Source organism: Elephantulus edwardii, unplaced genomic scaffold (genome assembly GCF_000299155.1).
Source record: "Elephantulus edwardii isolate Elephantulus edwardi_28Jun2011 unplaced genomic scaffold, EleEdw1.0 scaffold00074, whole genome shotgun sequence".
NCBI lineage: Eukaryota > Metazoa > Chordata > Mammalia > Macroscelidea > Macroscelididae > Elephantulus > Elephantulus edwardii.
The window spans coordinates 6,061,556-6,078,085 of record NW_006399824.1 but is presented as its reverse complement, the minus strand read 5'-3'; the positions used below and the strand labels follow the sequence as shown (position 1 = coordinate 6,078,085).

The window sequence follows — 16,530 nt, the reverse complement described above, 5'->3', positions numbered from 1 at the left end:
TTGTTTTCCAGCAGTCCAATACCCTCAGTACTCTTCTCCAGCATCAAAGTGCAAAGGCATCAATTCTCCTTCTGTCCTCCTTAGTCATTGTCCAACTCTCAGATGCATAACAAGTGATCACAAAGACCATGGCCTGTATCAGATGCACCTTAGCCTCAGAGAGACACCATTGCTCTTCAGTACTTTGGAGAGGTCCCTAACAGCAGACTTTCCCATCGCAATACGTCTTTTAATTTCCTGGCTACTGGTGCCAAGACTGTTGACTGTGGAACCAAGCAAACTAAAGCGGTGAACAATCTCAGTCTCTTCACCATCCATAATAAACCTTAATTTTTTTTATTTTATAAAGTAGGCAAATTTTTTATTATTAAACTAAATTCTTTAAAGTATCAGAAGGGAAAGTTCCCCCACTTTGGTGTACAGATTGCTTGTATCCTTCCTTATCTTACTTATGGACATAACTCTCTTCATGTACATATAATATCCATTTTTGTTTAATAGTACAAATGATACACAGTGATGATTAACTTCTATTTGTCAGGTCATTGTATCTAGAAATTCATACTTTTAAGTGGCTGTATATTTTATTATGGTTGTACCTTGTTTATACAACCAGTTTGTCTTGCTGGTTATAGTTTGTTTTTTTGCTGGCATTTTAATAAGATAGAGCATGTCATGAATGGTAAGGAAGTAAGTACCTAGCACGGCTACTTTTAGTAAGAAAGTACAGAAGAAACTTCCTTTGTCATAGTCACTTACTAAAATGAAGTTTTTAAGACCAAAAAACCATTCTGACATTGAGAGGACCAAAATTGATACTTTCTCTCTGGTATTTTTGCCATGTGTATATTTGAATTCTTTGTTTTTAAAGAAGAAACAGCATTGAAGCATTATTTGGGGGGAAAACACACACACAAATCCAGCAACTCAGCATTCATGAGCAACTCTATACTATACCAGTATGTGCCTGTGCAGAGTGGAAGGAAAACCATTTTGGTAAGGAATTAAAACTTTAGCTTTCAACTTCCAGCAGGTTGGTATTGACAGTGAAAGATAAATCAGAGAGACTTTTTTTAAAAAAAAAAATTCCTACTTTCCTCCCCTAGTTTTAAGAAGAGCCTTTTACCATCTCTTTTCATATGTGTTGTTTCAGTTTCTACTTTTTCCATTAAAAAAAAGAAATCTGAATTTGCAGCCAACAAAAGTTAGGTAAATGATGAAGTGTCTGTTAATTGTGACTAATGAAAATATCTGTTCTGTGTTCGAAATCTTATGATTCTTCAAGGGGCTAAGTTGATGAATTAATGAGTTTTGTGCATTATATATAGTAAAAATGTATATATATGTGTTACATCTGGATGTTTGGGTTTTTTTTTGTTTTCTTTTTTTACATCTAGATGTTTTAAAATGCTTATTTTAAAGATTATATTTGAGCCGTAGTTTTACTGGTTCAAAAAGTTTCTTTGCTTAACTTAAACAATTTACCTGTATTTATTTCTTTAAAGTAAAACCTTTTTTTTTTTTTGTGGTATTACATAGGAAATATACCCGGGCCAGTTCCAGCCATCTCTCTGTCACAGATTTATAGCTTTGTCAGATAAGGAAGGAAAACTACTTCGCAACTATACTCAGAACATAGATACACTGGAGCAAGTTGCAGGAATCCAAAGGATAATTCAGTGTCATGGTTAGTAAGTTTCAAAATACTTTCTTGTCATTTATTTAATTAGTGTTATAATAATAATAATTAGGATAATTGAAAATCCCCTGCTACTAAGGGACAGAGATTAAAGTAGTATTATTTACTCATACTATCTTAACTGTAGATGAACAAAGAGTAGAATGCACACACACAGAAAGCCAGGAGTCTGAGCCTTGATATATAATTGTGAAACATCAAATATTAATGTTCTTTACATTTAAAAAGGCATTGCAATTGTACACCATTAAATTCTTTCAAACAACTTTTCCTGACTATTGATTATATGTGGAAAAACATGACTTCTTTAGTTTATAAAACTAAAGGAATACATAGAATGTAGATGTTAAAAGATTCTAAAATTTTTAAGAGTTTCAGTTATTATCTAAATAATGGACTCAAGTATATATATAAAAAACCAGTAGTTTAACCATTAATTACTATCTGTGTACAGGCATACCTCATTTTACTATGCTTCACATGCATGTGGTTTCTTTTGTAAAGTGGAAGGTTTGTGGTATCCATGCATTGAGTACATCTGTCAGTGCCATTTTCCAACAACATGAGTTCACTTTGGATCTGTCATATGTTTTAGTAATTCAGTATTTCTTTTTTCATAATGCTGTTTCCTGTTTAATAGACTACATTATAAACATAACTTTTTAAAGTAAATGTAACTTTTATATACATTGGAATGCTTACTTATTTGTATGACTTACTCGTCAAACAAATGTTTTGTGACATTTGCTTTATGGGAGTTGTTTATGCATACATATTTATTGTGTTTTAAGAACAAAACTGTTGAAGCAAGGAATTAGTGGTTGTTTTCTCTTAAAACAACAACTTTAATGGAGAGTTCATTATATCAGTGTCCCAGCAATTGAGAACTTGATTCTTTTACAATTTAAATATTTGTCAGCTGTTTTTTTTAAAAAATTCTTCATCTTGGTTTTTTTGTGTGTATAGTCTTTTTGTAAATTATGGAGCATCTCTAACTATCCTTGTGTTCATAAATGTGAATGTATAAGTAATGGAAGTATTTCTTTAATAAAACTTTACATATGTTGTTTCCAGGTTCCTTTGCAACCGCGTCTTGCCTGATTTGTAAATACAAAGTTGACTGTGAAGCTGTACGAGGAGATATTTTTAATCAGGTTATTTGTCACCTTTTTTTGGCCTCTAAATTGTCTTTGTGTGATGTGAAAAGATCCAGTAACAAAGCATTAGCAATGGGAAGTCCAGTAAATGGACAAGATATTTTTAATCCCTTAACTAGGAACTGTTGCTCTATATTGTCTCTTGAAGTTAGCTCCTTATAGTTAAGCCTGCCAATAGAAAACTGTCATAAACAGGCTGTTACTGTACTGTCTTTTCTTATTTTTCCCATTTAGTGCTTGTTAGATTTGGAATTTTAAATTGATTGTAGTTCTCCTTTCCAAAAATATTGAAAAGTATTTCATAATAGATTCACTGCCAAAAAGAAAGGAATATGTGAGAAAATTTAAAAAAATAAAGTCTTATGTACTTAGTTGCATGTATACTTAATCATAACTAAGGTAGAGAAAAGTTAGCTTATAAGATGAAATTGTATTTTGCATTGAAAATACTGAAATTTAACTTTTGTTCAATGAATAGAGTCTGTGTTTAAGTAGATTTCTTCTACTTCTGAACACAAGGTAATTGTAAAGCAGTAAGATTTTTTCTAGAAATATTTTTACATATATACATGTTTGTGTGTATATAATCTAGTTTTTTTCTCTCTTAAAACATAATCGTCTTTTGAATGTCACAAATAGTTCTGCAGAACTATTAAAGTGGTATAGTATTCTACCGGATGATGTCTGTAGTTTATTAGCTAATCTGAAATTTAGATTGCATACAGTTGAAATTGGAAGGAGGAGTGGCATCCACTTCCGTAATAGCTTGCCTCCAGAAACCCTACAAACCTGGAGAGAGGAGGAAAGGCACCCAAGTAGGGGTCGCTATGAGTCACATACGACTCAACGGCACTTAACAACAACAACAGTTGAAATTCAGGTTATATGAATTTTCCCTGCCATTTATCCACACCCTCTTTGTTTCTTTGATAATTCTGAAGTGTAGTCTTAGGAAATGTGAAAATTGTTTCCCATTTTGACTTAGGATTTCTTTTCTTTCTGCTCTTCATCCGAAATCTGGAACATACAATGCAGGTGGTTCCTCGATGTCCTTGGTGCCCAGCTGATGAACCACTTGCTATCATGAAACCAGAGATTGTCTTTTTTGGTGAGAATTTACCAGAACAGTTTCATAGAGCCATGAAGTATGACAAAGATGAAGTTGATCTCCTCATTGTCATTGGGTCTTCCTTGAAAGTAAGACCAGTAGCACTAATTCCAAGTAAGTAGATGGTGGTTTTAGGGCATCATTTGTGTGTGTGTGTGTGTGTGTGTGTGTGTGTGTGTGTATCATGAGTTGTGCAAAATTCCTGTACAATTAAAAAAAAGTATACAAATTCATTGCCATAGAATTGGGATTGCAGTGCAGTTTCTTGCCTGTTTCTGTTTTGTTTTTTTTTAATTATTGTGTGTGTATACACAGTTTGATGGTACACAACAAAAAAAGGAAATTAAGTAAATAAAAAAATTTTTAAAAAAATGCTTGCAAGATTAACAGCCATGACTTGTAGTGATGGTTTGCGGATCTGTTTTACTCATAGGTGTATATGTATTAATATAACTAAATACGATTAGGTACTTACTGTTCTCAGGAATATTTAACATCTACTTTCAGACTTTCCCACTCTCCTGTTGTGAAAGCTACTGGAGCTCTGGTGGCATAGTTCATAGGGAGTTGCGGTGCTCACCAAAAGGTGGTACCCCTCTGGTGGTTTGAATCCTCCCGTGGGCTGCTCAGCAGAAAGATGGGCTATAACCTCCTGTGTGATTTATCGTTTCCCAGTCTGCTGAGGGGCAGCTCTGACTTGAGAGCAATGAGTCTTTTAAGTATGAAAGAAGTCGAGGGTTGGAGGGATTATATAGGTAACATTAGTTAATGCCCTACGTGAGAGGAGGAGCAAAGGAGTCCTGGTGACAGAAGGTTAAGTGTAGACTCCTAACTGTAAGGTTGACAGTTTAAGCACATAAGCTGCATTGGCAGAAAGATGATGTAGATGCTATCACATCACATCATTTACAGCCATTTGAACATAATTAATGGAGGGTTGCCCTGATCAGAATTGACTTGATACGAGATACTAAGGAGCTCTGGCACATAATGTACCTGACTGCTAGTCAGAACGTCAGTGGCTTGAATCCAGCATCTGCCCTGTGTGAGAAAGTAAGCAGTCTCCCCCTGTAAAGATTTCCTTCCTCAGAAACCTGGTGGATGGTCATCTGGAGTCTGAATGGACTGGATACCAGTGGTTTGGTTTCTGGAGGTTTTTGGTTCGTTTGTTCTGGTTTAAATCAGATATTAGTTCCTACACCAGAGATCAGATCAGCAGCCAGAGCATAAACAATTGGAAGAATATGAAGTCAAACTCCTCAAATTCTGACCAAACCCAGGTTCTTTTCCTACATGCCTTCTGCTGCCTCCCTAGTTTAGTGGCTTTAGCAGTGCACTGCCTTCCCTAAATAGCTGTGAAATTCCATTTTAAGTAGAATATAGTTTAGTTTGTAGTTAATGTACAAACTCCCCTAGTTTTGGGTTGTGTGGTTTTTTAAATCTTAATTCAAAGGAAGAGAAATTGTAAGTTTTCTTTGAGGATAATGTAAACAGTCAGGCAAAGTTTAGTTTATACTTTTATTCTGTTTATTATAAAGTTCTTTTTCCTGTGATTTGAGTGGAAGTTTACAAAACAAATTTTCATGTAACCATTTGTATGCATTTGTTGTATTCTTGTGTCTACCATGTAGTCATCCCTTACTCACTTCTTGTTTTGATTTCCATAAATCCATTTCTCCCAGTCTTTCCTTCCCTAGTATCACTTTTGATCATCTCCTTACTGTTTATTGCCTGTCCCATCACTCATCTTAATAAATGCCTTTTAACCGCTTTCATTTTTAGTCTTTTTCCTCTTGTTCTTGGTAATACTCAAGAGTGATTCTGTTCTTAAAGCTTTTCTTAGCTTTTTGTAACAGTGGTCTAATGTTTGTCCTTCTGTAATTGAATTATTTCACTTAGTAAAATGTCCTCCTAGATGTATCCTGTTACATAGCATTTTGTGAATCTTCTAAGGTTTTTTTTAGTGCTGCATACTCCCATTTTGTGAGTGTACCAGTATATTTAAACATTTGCCTATTGATGGGTACTTGCAGTGTTTCAGTTGCTACTACTGTAAATAAGTGGCTGTGTGTTTTCATATAGTAGCCCATATTTCTTTGGGATATATACGTAGTTGATTGCTGGATCAAATGCGAGATTATTTTTTAAATGTAAAACGTATATACTGGCACACAATAGATTTTGTTAATGGCATAGAATGGATGTGTAATGGGATAGAATAGATATGTGCACCTGTTAAATTTTTACATGCTGTATTTTGTTACTTGATTAGATTATTTCCTCTTTTTTAATGGTATTTTTCATTCTACTTTTAGGTTCCATACCCCATGATGTGCCTCAGATATTAATTAATAGAGAACCTTTGCCTCATCTGCATTTCGATGTAGAGCTTCTTGGAGACTGTGATGTCATCATTAATGAATTGTGTCATAGGCTAGGGGGTGAATATGCCAAACTTTGCTGCAACCCTGTAAAGCTTTCAGAAATTACAGAGAAGCCTCCACGAACACAGACTCATTTTTCAGACTTACCACCCACACCGCTTAATATTTCAGAAGACTCTAGTTCACCAGAAAGAACTTCACCACCAGATTCTTCAGTGAATGTCACTCTTTTAGAACAAGCAACCAAGAGTAATATTGATGATTCAGAAATGTGTGAATCAAAAGTGGGTGTGGAAGAAAAATCACAGGAAGTACAAATTTCCACTAGAAACACTGAAAGTATTACTGAACAGTTGGAGAGTCCTGATTTGAAGAACTTTGACTCCACTACTGGGGAGAAAAATGAAAGAACTTCAGTTGCCGAAACAGTGAGAAAGTGCTGGCCTCTTAGACTTGCAAAGGAGCAGATTAGTAAGCGACTTGATGGTAAGAAAGGGGGATAGATACTTTTGAAAGTATAATATTGTTAAAGTATTTGCAAGAAACCAGCATTTTATTTACTATAGAAGCTTTTGACAGCCGAATGGTGACAGTTGTGCATACAAAAAGTAAAGATAATTTAATCTAGAGAAAAACTAGAGGGTACATTGCATAATTGTTATTGTTTACTATAGAGTCAGAACTGACCCCTAGTTGACCCTCCAGTGGTTTTCAGAGGCAGTTAATTGCACAGGAGGAGATTACCCGTCTTCTCCTGCAGAGTAGCTGGTGGCCTCGAACTGCATGCCTCCAGGATTGCACTGCAGTTTCTTGCCACTAGGCCACGAGAAAGCCATCTTGGGTAATAGAGGGAGGAAACACCCTTGCAGACTATGCTCTGCATGTTGTGTGTTCTAGAGGAAGGGAAGATGAGTACGAGATTGAGAAGAAAATCGCATGCTCTGCCAATATCTACTGGCAGCTTTACAAACCTGCCATAGGTGGAAATGCCAAGGATCACAAAACCCAAAACCTACCCTTAGGAGTCAGTTCTCAGAGCAACTGATAGTAGAATCACCCAAAGGGTTTCCAAGTCTGTTTATTTTATGGGAATAGAACACCTCATTCTTCTCTTGTAAAACTATTCATGAACTTTTAATAGCAGCTAGGATTTTGAGGCTCCATCTCATACTACTTTGGGCATGTTGTCGGGAGGCACAAGTCCTTGGAGAAGGACATCATGCTTGGGAGGGTATAGAGGGACCATTCAGGAGAGGCAGACCACAGATGAGGTGGATTGATACAGTAACTGGAGCAGTGAGGGTTGGTGTGTTGGGAGACAGTGATATTGGCTCAGGATAGAGTAGGCTTCAGATCTATTGTGCATAGTCATGAGGAGTCATAGTTGTCTAACAACAGATGAGAAGTAGTTGAGGGCTTTGGGGGGACAGTGGGCTGCGCTCACTCCTTGGCAGCTGCCTTCCTCCTAGCAGCCAGGACATTGTTCTCATTTCCTCTTGGTGCAGTTGTGTGTCTCTACCCTATTCTTGATGAACTTGAGGTCCCACTTCTCCTTGGAGACCTTGAGCAGTTCCTTGGTGTGGCACTCATAGGCAAAGCCACACACCTCCAGAGTTATGAACTTGGTTTGCCTGGTGAGGCGCCTGCGGCGGCAGCTATATCTCAGATTGCTCACGTCCTACTTTACGGTGTCGCCCTTGTTGAGGCCCATGGCCAAGTAGTAGTGCACAGGGCAAACCATACTTCTGCGTTGGCAGCTTACTTCCTTCCCAACAAATCGTTAGAGCTGGCTAGACTGGCCACTCAGGTCTGTCATCTGGCCTTTTGCTCATAAGCAGTCTTGTACAGTGGGGAAGTTTAAGTACCATTCTATTTATGATACTGGTGGAAACAAGACCTTTTAGACAAATGTGGTGTAATCATTTGCTGGAAAGATACTTTCAGTTCAAATGAATAAAATTTTGGGTCATTTTGTCATGCTAGGCATTGTACTAGGGAGCTCTGGTGGGCTTGTGGTAAAAAGCTGCAACCTGAAAGCAGGCAGTGCGAATCCACCAGCGGCTACATGGGAGAAAGAGGGGCAGTTAACATTTGCGTGATTTATAGCTGCTTGGAAAGTCAGTAATATAATGGTTCTGACTTGATGGCACACAGTGGGCAGTAGTTTTGGAGGTGGTGACAGATGAATGAATGATATGCTTTCACATTCTAGTAATGTTTGTGTATAATTGGTTTTAAATATGATCAGTATTCACTAATACATGCTAGTGCAGGTGCTGTTGAAGCAAAGTTACCAGAACACCCTGAAAGTACCTTCTGCTCCGAGGGAGATTGACACGTTTCAGAATACTTTGTTTTTTTCAGCCATAGCTGATTCAGCAAATGGGACCAAAACCAAGTTTGTAAAATGGTGGCACATTGGAACAGTAAATGGAACAGGACTTAAAAGTGGAAGCCCTAGAATGGGAGACTTAGAAGCATAGGAAACCCTTTCAGAAAAACCTATACAGGAAATTGGATTCTTACCAAAACTGTGGAGCGTGAGTCAAAGCTGCTCCAGCTGGGACTGGGCCGTGTATCTGACTGCCAGGCAAGGGATTTGTTTGCTGTGCAATGAGGCTGCTTTTGGAGAGAGGGCATCTACTCATGTGTTTGCCCATTCCATTTTACTCAACATTTAAAACATTTGGTTCCTTTCTGGTTTTGCTGCATCAGCCAAGATTGAAGTGGCAGGACTATCCAAAACCTGGCTTGAACAGTGGGAAACAAGTGCAGAGACAATCCCTTGTTTGCAGACTCAGCAAGTATCAGAAGAAGTAGGAAAATTTGCTCTGGGTTATTTTTACTTTTATTAAAAACAGTTTTTTAAGTAAATGAATAGGTGTTCTACATGTAATATTAGTTGCTTCATGCAAAAGAATTTGAACGCCGTAAGTGGTAATTTTTAATTCATTTCAATTGTTATGTACTGTTGTGTTAGAACTGACCTACAGTGGCCTTTCCAGTGAACTTTTGGAGGCTGTAAATTCCATGGGAGAAGAGCCCCATCTTTCTCCCTTGGAATAGTGAGTGGATTCAAACTGTTTACCTTTGAGTTGGCAGTGCAACTTATAACCAATAGATCACCAGAGCTCTTTTTAATGATAAAAAAAGGTTTTGTTTAACTGGGAATTTAATATCTTTTTAATAGATGGTTTAAGCAATTCTTGGCTTAAAAAGAGTTTTTATTGTGTTTTGGAATCATAGACTTGCATTGTCTCACATTCACCTTGGACAAAGTTATTTAATCTGTCAGTCCTAATCTGTAGAAGGGAGTAAGAACACATGCATCATGTCATAGAATGGAGAATTAAAATGGTAACTATTAGACATTAATCACCCATTTAAGATACTTCTTATGTGGAGAGGTAAAAGGAAAAAGGAGCATTATGGAGTAAATTTTCATCTGCTTTCATGGTTATCATGTCAGCAAATCAGACAGGTCTATGGTTCTAGTTTGGTACATGATCTGTTGGGAGTTGTGCTGCTAGTGCCAAAGGCTGCACTTCTCTGGGAGGATGAAGCCACAACTGTTCTAAGGAAGAGAGATGACAGTTTCCCTGTCTTGAATTCAGAAACTCAACAGAGGGTCAGCTGTGAATTGAAACAAACACAGTGGCAATTAATTTATGCATAGGGTATTTAGTTTGAGAAACAGATTTTCCCATTCTTTGTGGGTGTCAGGGCAGAATAATATGGTTCAGGCTATAAAAAGCAAGAGTCCAGAGGTCATGTGCTGGGATTCCGTAGAGGAGGAGCCTCACAGGAGATGGCCCAATTGGAAATGCTGAGTGGGTTTTCTGAAATTAATTTTTTTCAAAATCCAAATCCACTGCTTTTAGCTTGTTCTGGCTCATAGAACTCTGCTAATGGGTTTCCAAGGTGATGTCGGGGTCTATGAAGCACACATAAATTTTGAAAGTCACTTTGAAGAGAAGTGTGTTTGTGTGCTTGGTAGATGATATGGCATTCTAATGGACCTCGGGTGTTTTTTTAAATTATGTAATACAACATTTAATATGATGTAAAAATAGGCTTTGTGATTACGTTTTTAGTTTTCTTTTAATTCCCTTTTAAAAATTACAGTGTATACAAAGAACCCAAATGTGACCCATGGGAGGATTGGTAGCTCTTTACTGCAGTGTTCACAGCAGATACCCTCTTTGAGGGGCTTCTGCCCTGGGGCCTTGCTTAGGGGGATGAAGGGCACCACTCCTGGTGAAATATACTGTGGATACAAATTTGAGCAGAGTACTGGAAAGAAAGGGTAAGCCCATTAAATCAGTGGCCTAAGTGGGCAAGAAGTTGTGCTGCCAACACGAAGGCATGTGGTTCAAATCCACCAGGTGCTCTGCAGAAAGATTGGCACTCACCTCCTGGGTGATTTATTGCCTCTGAAAACCTAATGGACAGTTAGTTCTGACTTGAAGCTAAAATGAGAGGCACAGGGCTTTTGTAAAAACAGATTCTTTACTTAGTAGCTCATGGTGTGGTGGAACAGACCACATTTCAAATGGGTTGAAGACAAATTAATTTTAATTTTGGGCTTATAAAATTAAGATGTTTATGAACATGAATTGGCTATTGCATGTAGGCTCTGCTAGAAATGAAATACACATTCTTAGCAGATCTTCTTAAAGACATTAGTTAATTTAACAAAGTTTTCCTTATTTCTCCAAACACAGAAATTGAAGTAGAAACAAACTACCTACATTTAGAAAGGTAGTACATGGCAGAACTAAGATCTAGATCTAGAACTGAGTTGAAACTTTGTTTTTAAAAGCACCATAGCAAGTGATAATGATACTTGGTTCTGACAGTAATTTAAGCCAATAGATTACCGAGGCCTTTTCTGTGCTGCCCAGTCAGCCTTAAGTTGAATTAGTTTTAGAGAATGGAAAATAACATTTATTGTTGTACTGTATTTCAGGTAATCAGTATCTGTTTTTACCACCAAATCGTTACATTTTCCATGGTGCGGAGGTATATTCTGATTCTGAAGATGACATCTTATCCTCTAGTTCTTGTGGCAGTAACAGTGATAGTGGAACGTGCCACAGTCCAAGTTTAGAAGAACCCTTGGAGGATGAAAGTGAGATGGAAGACTTCTATAATGGATTGGAAGAGGATGCTGATGCTCCAGAGAGAGCTGGAGGAACTGGCTTTGGGACTGATGGAGTTGAACAAGAAGGAGTTGATGAAGTGTTAACTGTGAAGCAAGAAGCAGAAGATATAAACTATCCATCAAACAAAACATAATGTAATAATAATAGTCTAGGTATTTAGGAATTTGTTCCACCAGCATTTAGGAACTTGAGCATGTCAAAATGAATGTTTACTTGTGAACTCAATAGAGCAAGGAAACCAGAAAGGTATATTTATGGACTGGTAAAATTGGATTATTTTTAACCTCATTGTTTCTGTACTTGTACACTTAACACTAACTTTATTTTAAAAGGTACTAAGTATCTTTAATCAGCTCTTGGCCAAGACTTTTTCTTTTAAAGGGTCATCTGTATGATACATCCATATGTGTATATAATTTTGTTCTTGCCTAGTCAGTTTCAACATACTAGTTTTCAAAAAGCCATTGGAATGTTAATATAAAGGGAACAGCTTATCTAGACCAAAGAATGGTATTTTCACTTTCTTTGTAATATTAAGTGGTATAACATCCTTGAATCTCTGTTCAGCTAAATCTTTGATTCTTTAGCACAATTACCTATTTTTAAACACTGGCATTTTAAAAAAACTTGTGGCAGCTAACTTTTAAAAATCTCAAATGATATGCAATGTGAGTAGAAGTAGTCAGCAGGAGTATGCGGGAGAGCACTCAGTTGTCTTTTGCTTTTTCTAGCAAGACTTGGTGCTTAAGAGCTTCAGGAAATCCACTGTTCAAATGAAGACGGCTTTTGTACTTCCAGTGGACATGTAGTCATGTCTATACTGGTTCATAAAACTAATCCAAAACCAAAATAAATGCTTTGGAAATGTTTGTTGCTTTAGGAACAATAGTGCCTGCCTGGGTTCCTCTCTAGCTTTGAGAATATGTCTTTGTTGTTTAAATTCCCATCACTGTGGTAGAGCTTGCATTGGTCCTTTTCCACAAGTATTAAACTGCCAAGATGCAAATAAGCAAAGCCTTTCTGAATCTATAATAATGGTACTTCCACTGGGGAGAGTGTAATATTTAGGACTGTTTTTCTTTTTTATTAATGAGGAGAGCAACAGGCCCCTGATCCCAATTCCCAATTCCAGAGTAAGGTGTTGGACAACTCAGCCAGAATCCATGACCCCTGCTGGGCGCACCACATGGATCTGGTTGGAAGAATTTGGTGTAATAAATACCAGGTAGTCAAGTATTAGGGAGAAGAACATGATATAAATTCTAATAGACTAGCTAACAAGTGAACCTAGTTCCTATAACATATTTATTTAAAAGTTTAGCCTGCCTTAAAACTCGTTAAGAGATCTTTTTCAGCTGCAGAAGCTTCTAGCCTTTAAAAAAAATTCACTTTACAAAAATTGCAGTTACTTTCCAGCATCACCCCCAAATTAGTATACATTTCTTTAGTATTTATTACAATTAAAAGAGTTTGAAAAACAGCTGTTCTTTAAGCATTACTGGGTCCATTACTGCCAGAGGAAAAAAAAGATGTGTACTAAAGGCCATTTCCCTACATAAAAGATGTCTCAATCGAAATTTGGCTAAAGAATGCATTGTATTTAGTTTCCATTTGCATGATATGTGTGTGTGCTATAGATAATATTTTAAATTGAAAAAAATTTGTTTTAAATTATTTTTACAGTGAAGACTGTTTTCAGCTCTTTTTATATTGTACATAGTCTTTTATGTAATCTACTGCATATGTTTTGTAGACTGTTTAATGACTGGATATCTTCCTCCAACTTTTGAAATACAAAACCAGTGTTTTATACTTGTACACTGTTTTAAAGTCTATTAAAATTGTCTTTTGACTCTTCTGTTATTGTTTATAGTATAAAAATACCAGTTTTGTAGAATTTGCACAGTGGGGGGGGCTAGCTATATGAGATGCTTTCTTTCTCATGCTTAGCTCAACAGGTGGCTAGGAGGAAAGGTCTGGTGCTGAAAACCCTATGGGGCAGTGTTCTGACACACTGTTGTCACTATGAGTTGGAATTGTGTCACTAGCAGGGACTCTGTTTCTCCTCCTCTTAGTACATACACATCTTCATTCCATTACTTTATTTAGCCTTATCAGAATGCCGGCAGAGATGGCTGGTTAACAGTTCTGCCATCACCAATACCTGTGAGACTAATATTGGAACAAATCATGCTAGTTTACAGTCCTTAACAAAAAAGTATATGAGGGAAGGCAGTGTCTACAGAAATTTCTGGAGTGAATTCTGACAGTCTTGATAGCAAGTAGGACTTTAGGACTTAGAAAATGAAAGTTTGGTACTTCACCCACGCAATGCAACGGATCAAGAGAGCTAGCAAGTGGTCTCCAGTGTTAAACTGGAGACCAGGCAGTTCAACTTTTTGAGGCTTCCATGGAACCTAACTACATTTAAGTGTTTCAAGCAAACACTTGGAAGATGCTCCTTACAATTTAGGACTTAGATAAGGGCCTTCACTGGCTCTTTCCCTGCCCTGATCTAACCAGTATGTATGTTAGCATTACAAAACTTAGCCTGAACAGTGACAATCGCTATGTGCACAAATGAGAAAAATGAACTTCCCTTGGGTAGTATTTTGAATCTATATTTGGTAATCCCTACCTTTCTTGGGCAGCATATACAATGTTTCACTGATTGTAATACCCCAGCCTATGGCACACAATTGTTGAGTACTGAGTACGCATTTGTCTCATGTAAAACTTTTCAGTAAAGGGTATTTCACATTATCTGTTGAGTAGGAACTGACTCCTAACTGACCATCAGGTTTTCAGAGGCTGTAAATCACACAGCAGTAGAATATTTTTCTCCCTCATGCAGCACACCACTGTACTAGGCCACCAGCACGCTTTTATGCAGTTTAATAAGCATGGAAGGACACAAACATAAGTGTATATTTTAAATCTATGAATACAATTTTTTAGGTGTATCCTTGGACGTTTAGAAGATCTATGGCAAAAGGTTTGATAAACCATGCTGGTGAAACTATTAAATATCACCCAGGGAAGTATATATGGCCTGCGTTTTAAATCGTAAAATGTTTCTAGTTAATGTAAGGTTGAGATTTGGGAAAATACTAAATCCATCTTCAGGTAAATGGGAAAAACCAAAATGGTCAGGGTAGAGAAGCACGGACATGTTCTCTTTAGACTTTGATTACTCTGTATTCTCCAAGCTGGCCTAATAGGAAAGTTTGCGGAGTTAACATAAAATAAGTAACCCCTGTTCCCAAATTTACAAAAAAGAATTTGGATTTTACATGCAAATAATTAACAAGGGTAAGCACCTACGGAAATTGCCTTGAATAGAGCTAAGTAAGAGGAGGCTTGGAAGCAGGGTATCTGGTTAAGCTTTTTGGTATAGGAGAGAAGAATGGGTTCTCTCTTCCCAGACAATTTATAGCCACTGAGAACCCATTGGAGGTCAGTGAAGGAGTGTCTGGAGAGCTTACTGTGTGCGCTTAAGGGAGTGATTATCCTATACACATTTCTTTAAAGCAGTGTTGTGTGCTGTTGAGTCAGAACCAAACCATAGCCAGGTTTTCAGAGGCAGTTAATTTGTATTGCCATCCTACTCTTGTGGAATAGCTGGTGGATTTCAGTGCAACTTCTTTACAGTAGACCACCAAAGCTCCCACATTAATACAGGACTTTCTGTTAAAGCCAAAAAACTCAGTATACTGATCCCAATGAATAGGATCTTAATGAACTCTATGAAAGAGCTAACACTTGGACTCTCAGTCTCTTCAGTGGTGTTCCTGGTTTTATTTCCTTTTAATTTAAAGCAGTGTCTTGGTTCTATTGCATTCTAATCAACCTGAACAATAGCTACTGGTTAAAATTGAGTTTTATATCATGAACAGCCTTACTTTTAATGATCGTGCATTATAGTAACAGACAGAGGGTAAGACTCACACTCACCCTGTACTTGTGTTTCCACAGAGGCCCTTGTTGAAATATGTCCACTGATCACCCTCTGTTGACAGCACACAGAAGCTCCTTATGGGAAATAAAACTCCTAAAACTTTTACACACCCATCTTCTCTGAATATACATACTCTACCCTCAAAGAATGTATAAGGAAAATGACGTGAAACTGAGCTGAATTTTCATAGGGAAGAAAGCTACTTCGAAGAAAACTGCCTAAGATGAGAAGACAAATCTCTTTATAGGTGAACGCACTGAGATCTATGTTTCACCAGTAAAATGTATTTAAGAGTAGAGATTGATCCACCATCCTTTATCCCAAAGTCACTGGGCTCAGCTGCATTTTATATATATATTTTTATATGATGCAGCACCTTCACTGGGATCTGAGCAACACCTGGACCAAGACATTTATAATTAGAACAATACCACACAAGGGAACAGCAGCACGCAGGTGACAAGCACCAGGCCAGGGAACAGTCCCATGCAGAAGAGTCCCAAATGTGAGACCTTCCGTCAGATTGCACCCTTTTGGAAGGATATTAAATCTTGGTGGAAAACCACTGAAAGTTAAAATATTAAATCAATCAATCTTTATTTAAACAGTTTCCACGGTATTGTAAAATAAATTTTAAAAATAAGTATTTGCAAAAAAAAAAAAAAATTTGCAATATAGCCAAAAGTCACATGTATTGCGCTGACTCACATTTACAATTGCTAAGCATAACACCATAACTAAGCATAGCACCATAATACTGTTAGGATTTGTTTTTAAAAACCCAAAGAACTCGAAAACACTGTGAAAAGTCTAAATACTACCCTGCAGCAGGAATAGATTTGAAGGGGATAACCCAGTGACTGGTTCTCAAAGTAGCCAAAGGCTGCTAGTTCTGGCAATGTTTAAGATGTTTTCCACTACTTGTTTCCTTCAAGCGGAGCATGACCCATAGCGACCCTATGAACAAAAGGACTAAAGCCCCTCTACAACTATTGACATTTACCAAAATTCACAGAGTTTCCAGAGGCAAGTGATTTAGGAAGTGTATACCACTCCTGC

General features: G+C 37.3%; 1 protein-coding gene across 1 annotated transcript in view; it reads left to right on the top strand.

Annotated features, from left to right (window-relative positions):
• SIRT1 (sirtuin 1) overlaps window positions 1–11,933 on the top strand; it is a 31,291-nt gene extending 19,358 nt beyond the window's left edge. The window contains exons 5-9 of the mRNA XM_006889019.1: window positions 1,540–1,687; window positions 2,774–2,853; window positions 3,892–4,078; window positions 6,280–6,834; window positions 11,318–11,933. Coding sequence (XP_006889081.1) covers window positions 1,540–1,687; window positions 2,774–2,853; window positions 3,892–4,078; window positions 6,280–6,834; window positions 11,318–11,646 — 1,299 coding nt within the window. The 3' untranslated portion in view covers window positions 11,647–11,933. The remainder of the gene's footprint in view (window positions 1–1,539; window positions 1,688–2,773; window positions 2,854–3,891; window positions 4,079–6,279; window positions 6,835–11,317) is intronic.
• The last annotated feature ends 4,597 nt before the right edge of the window (window positions 11,934–16,530 follow it).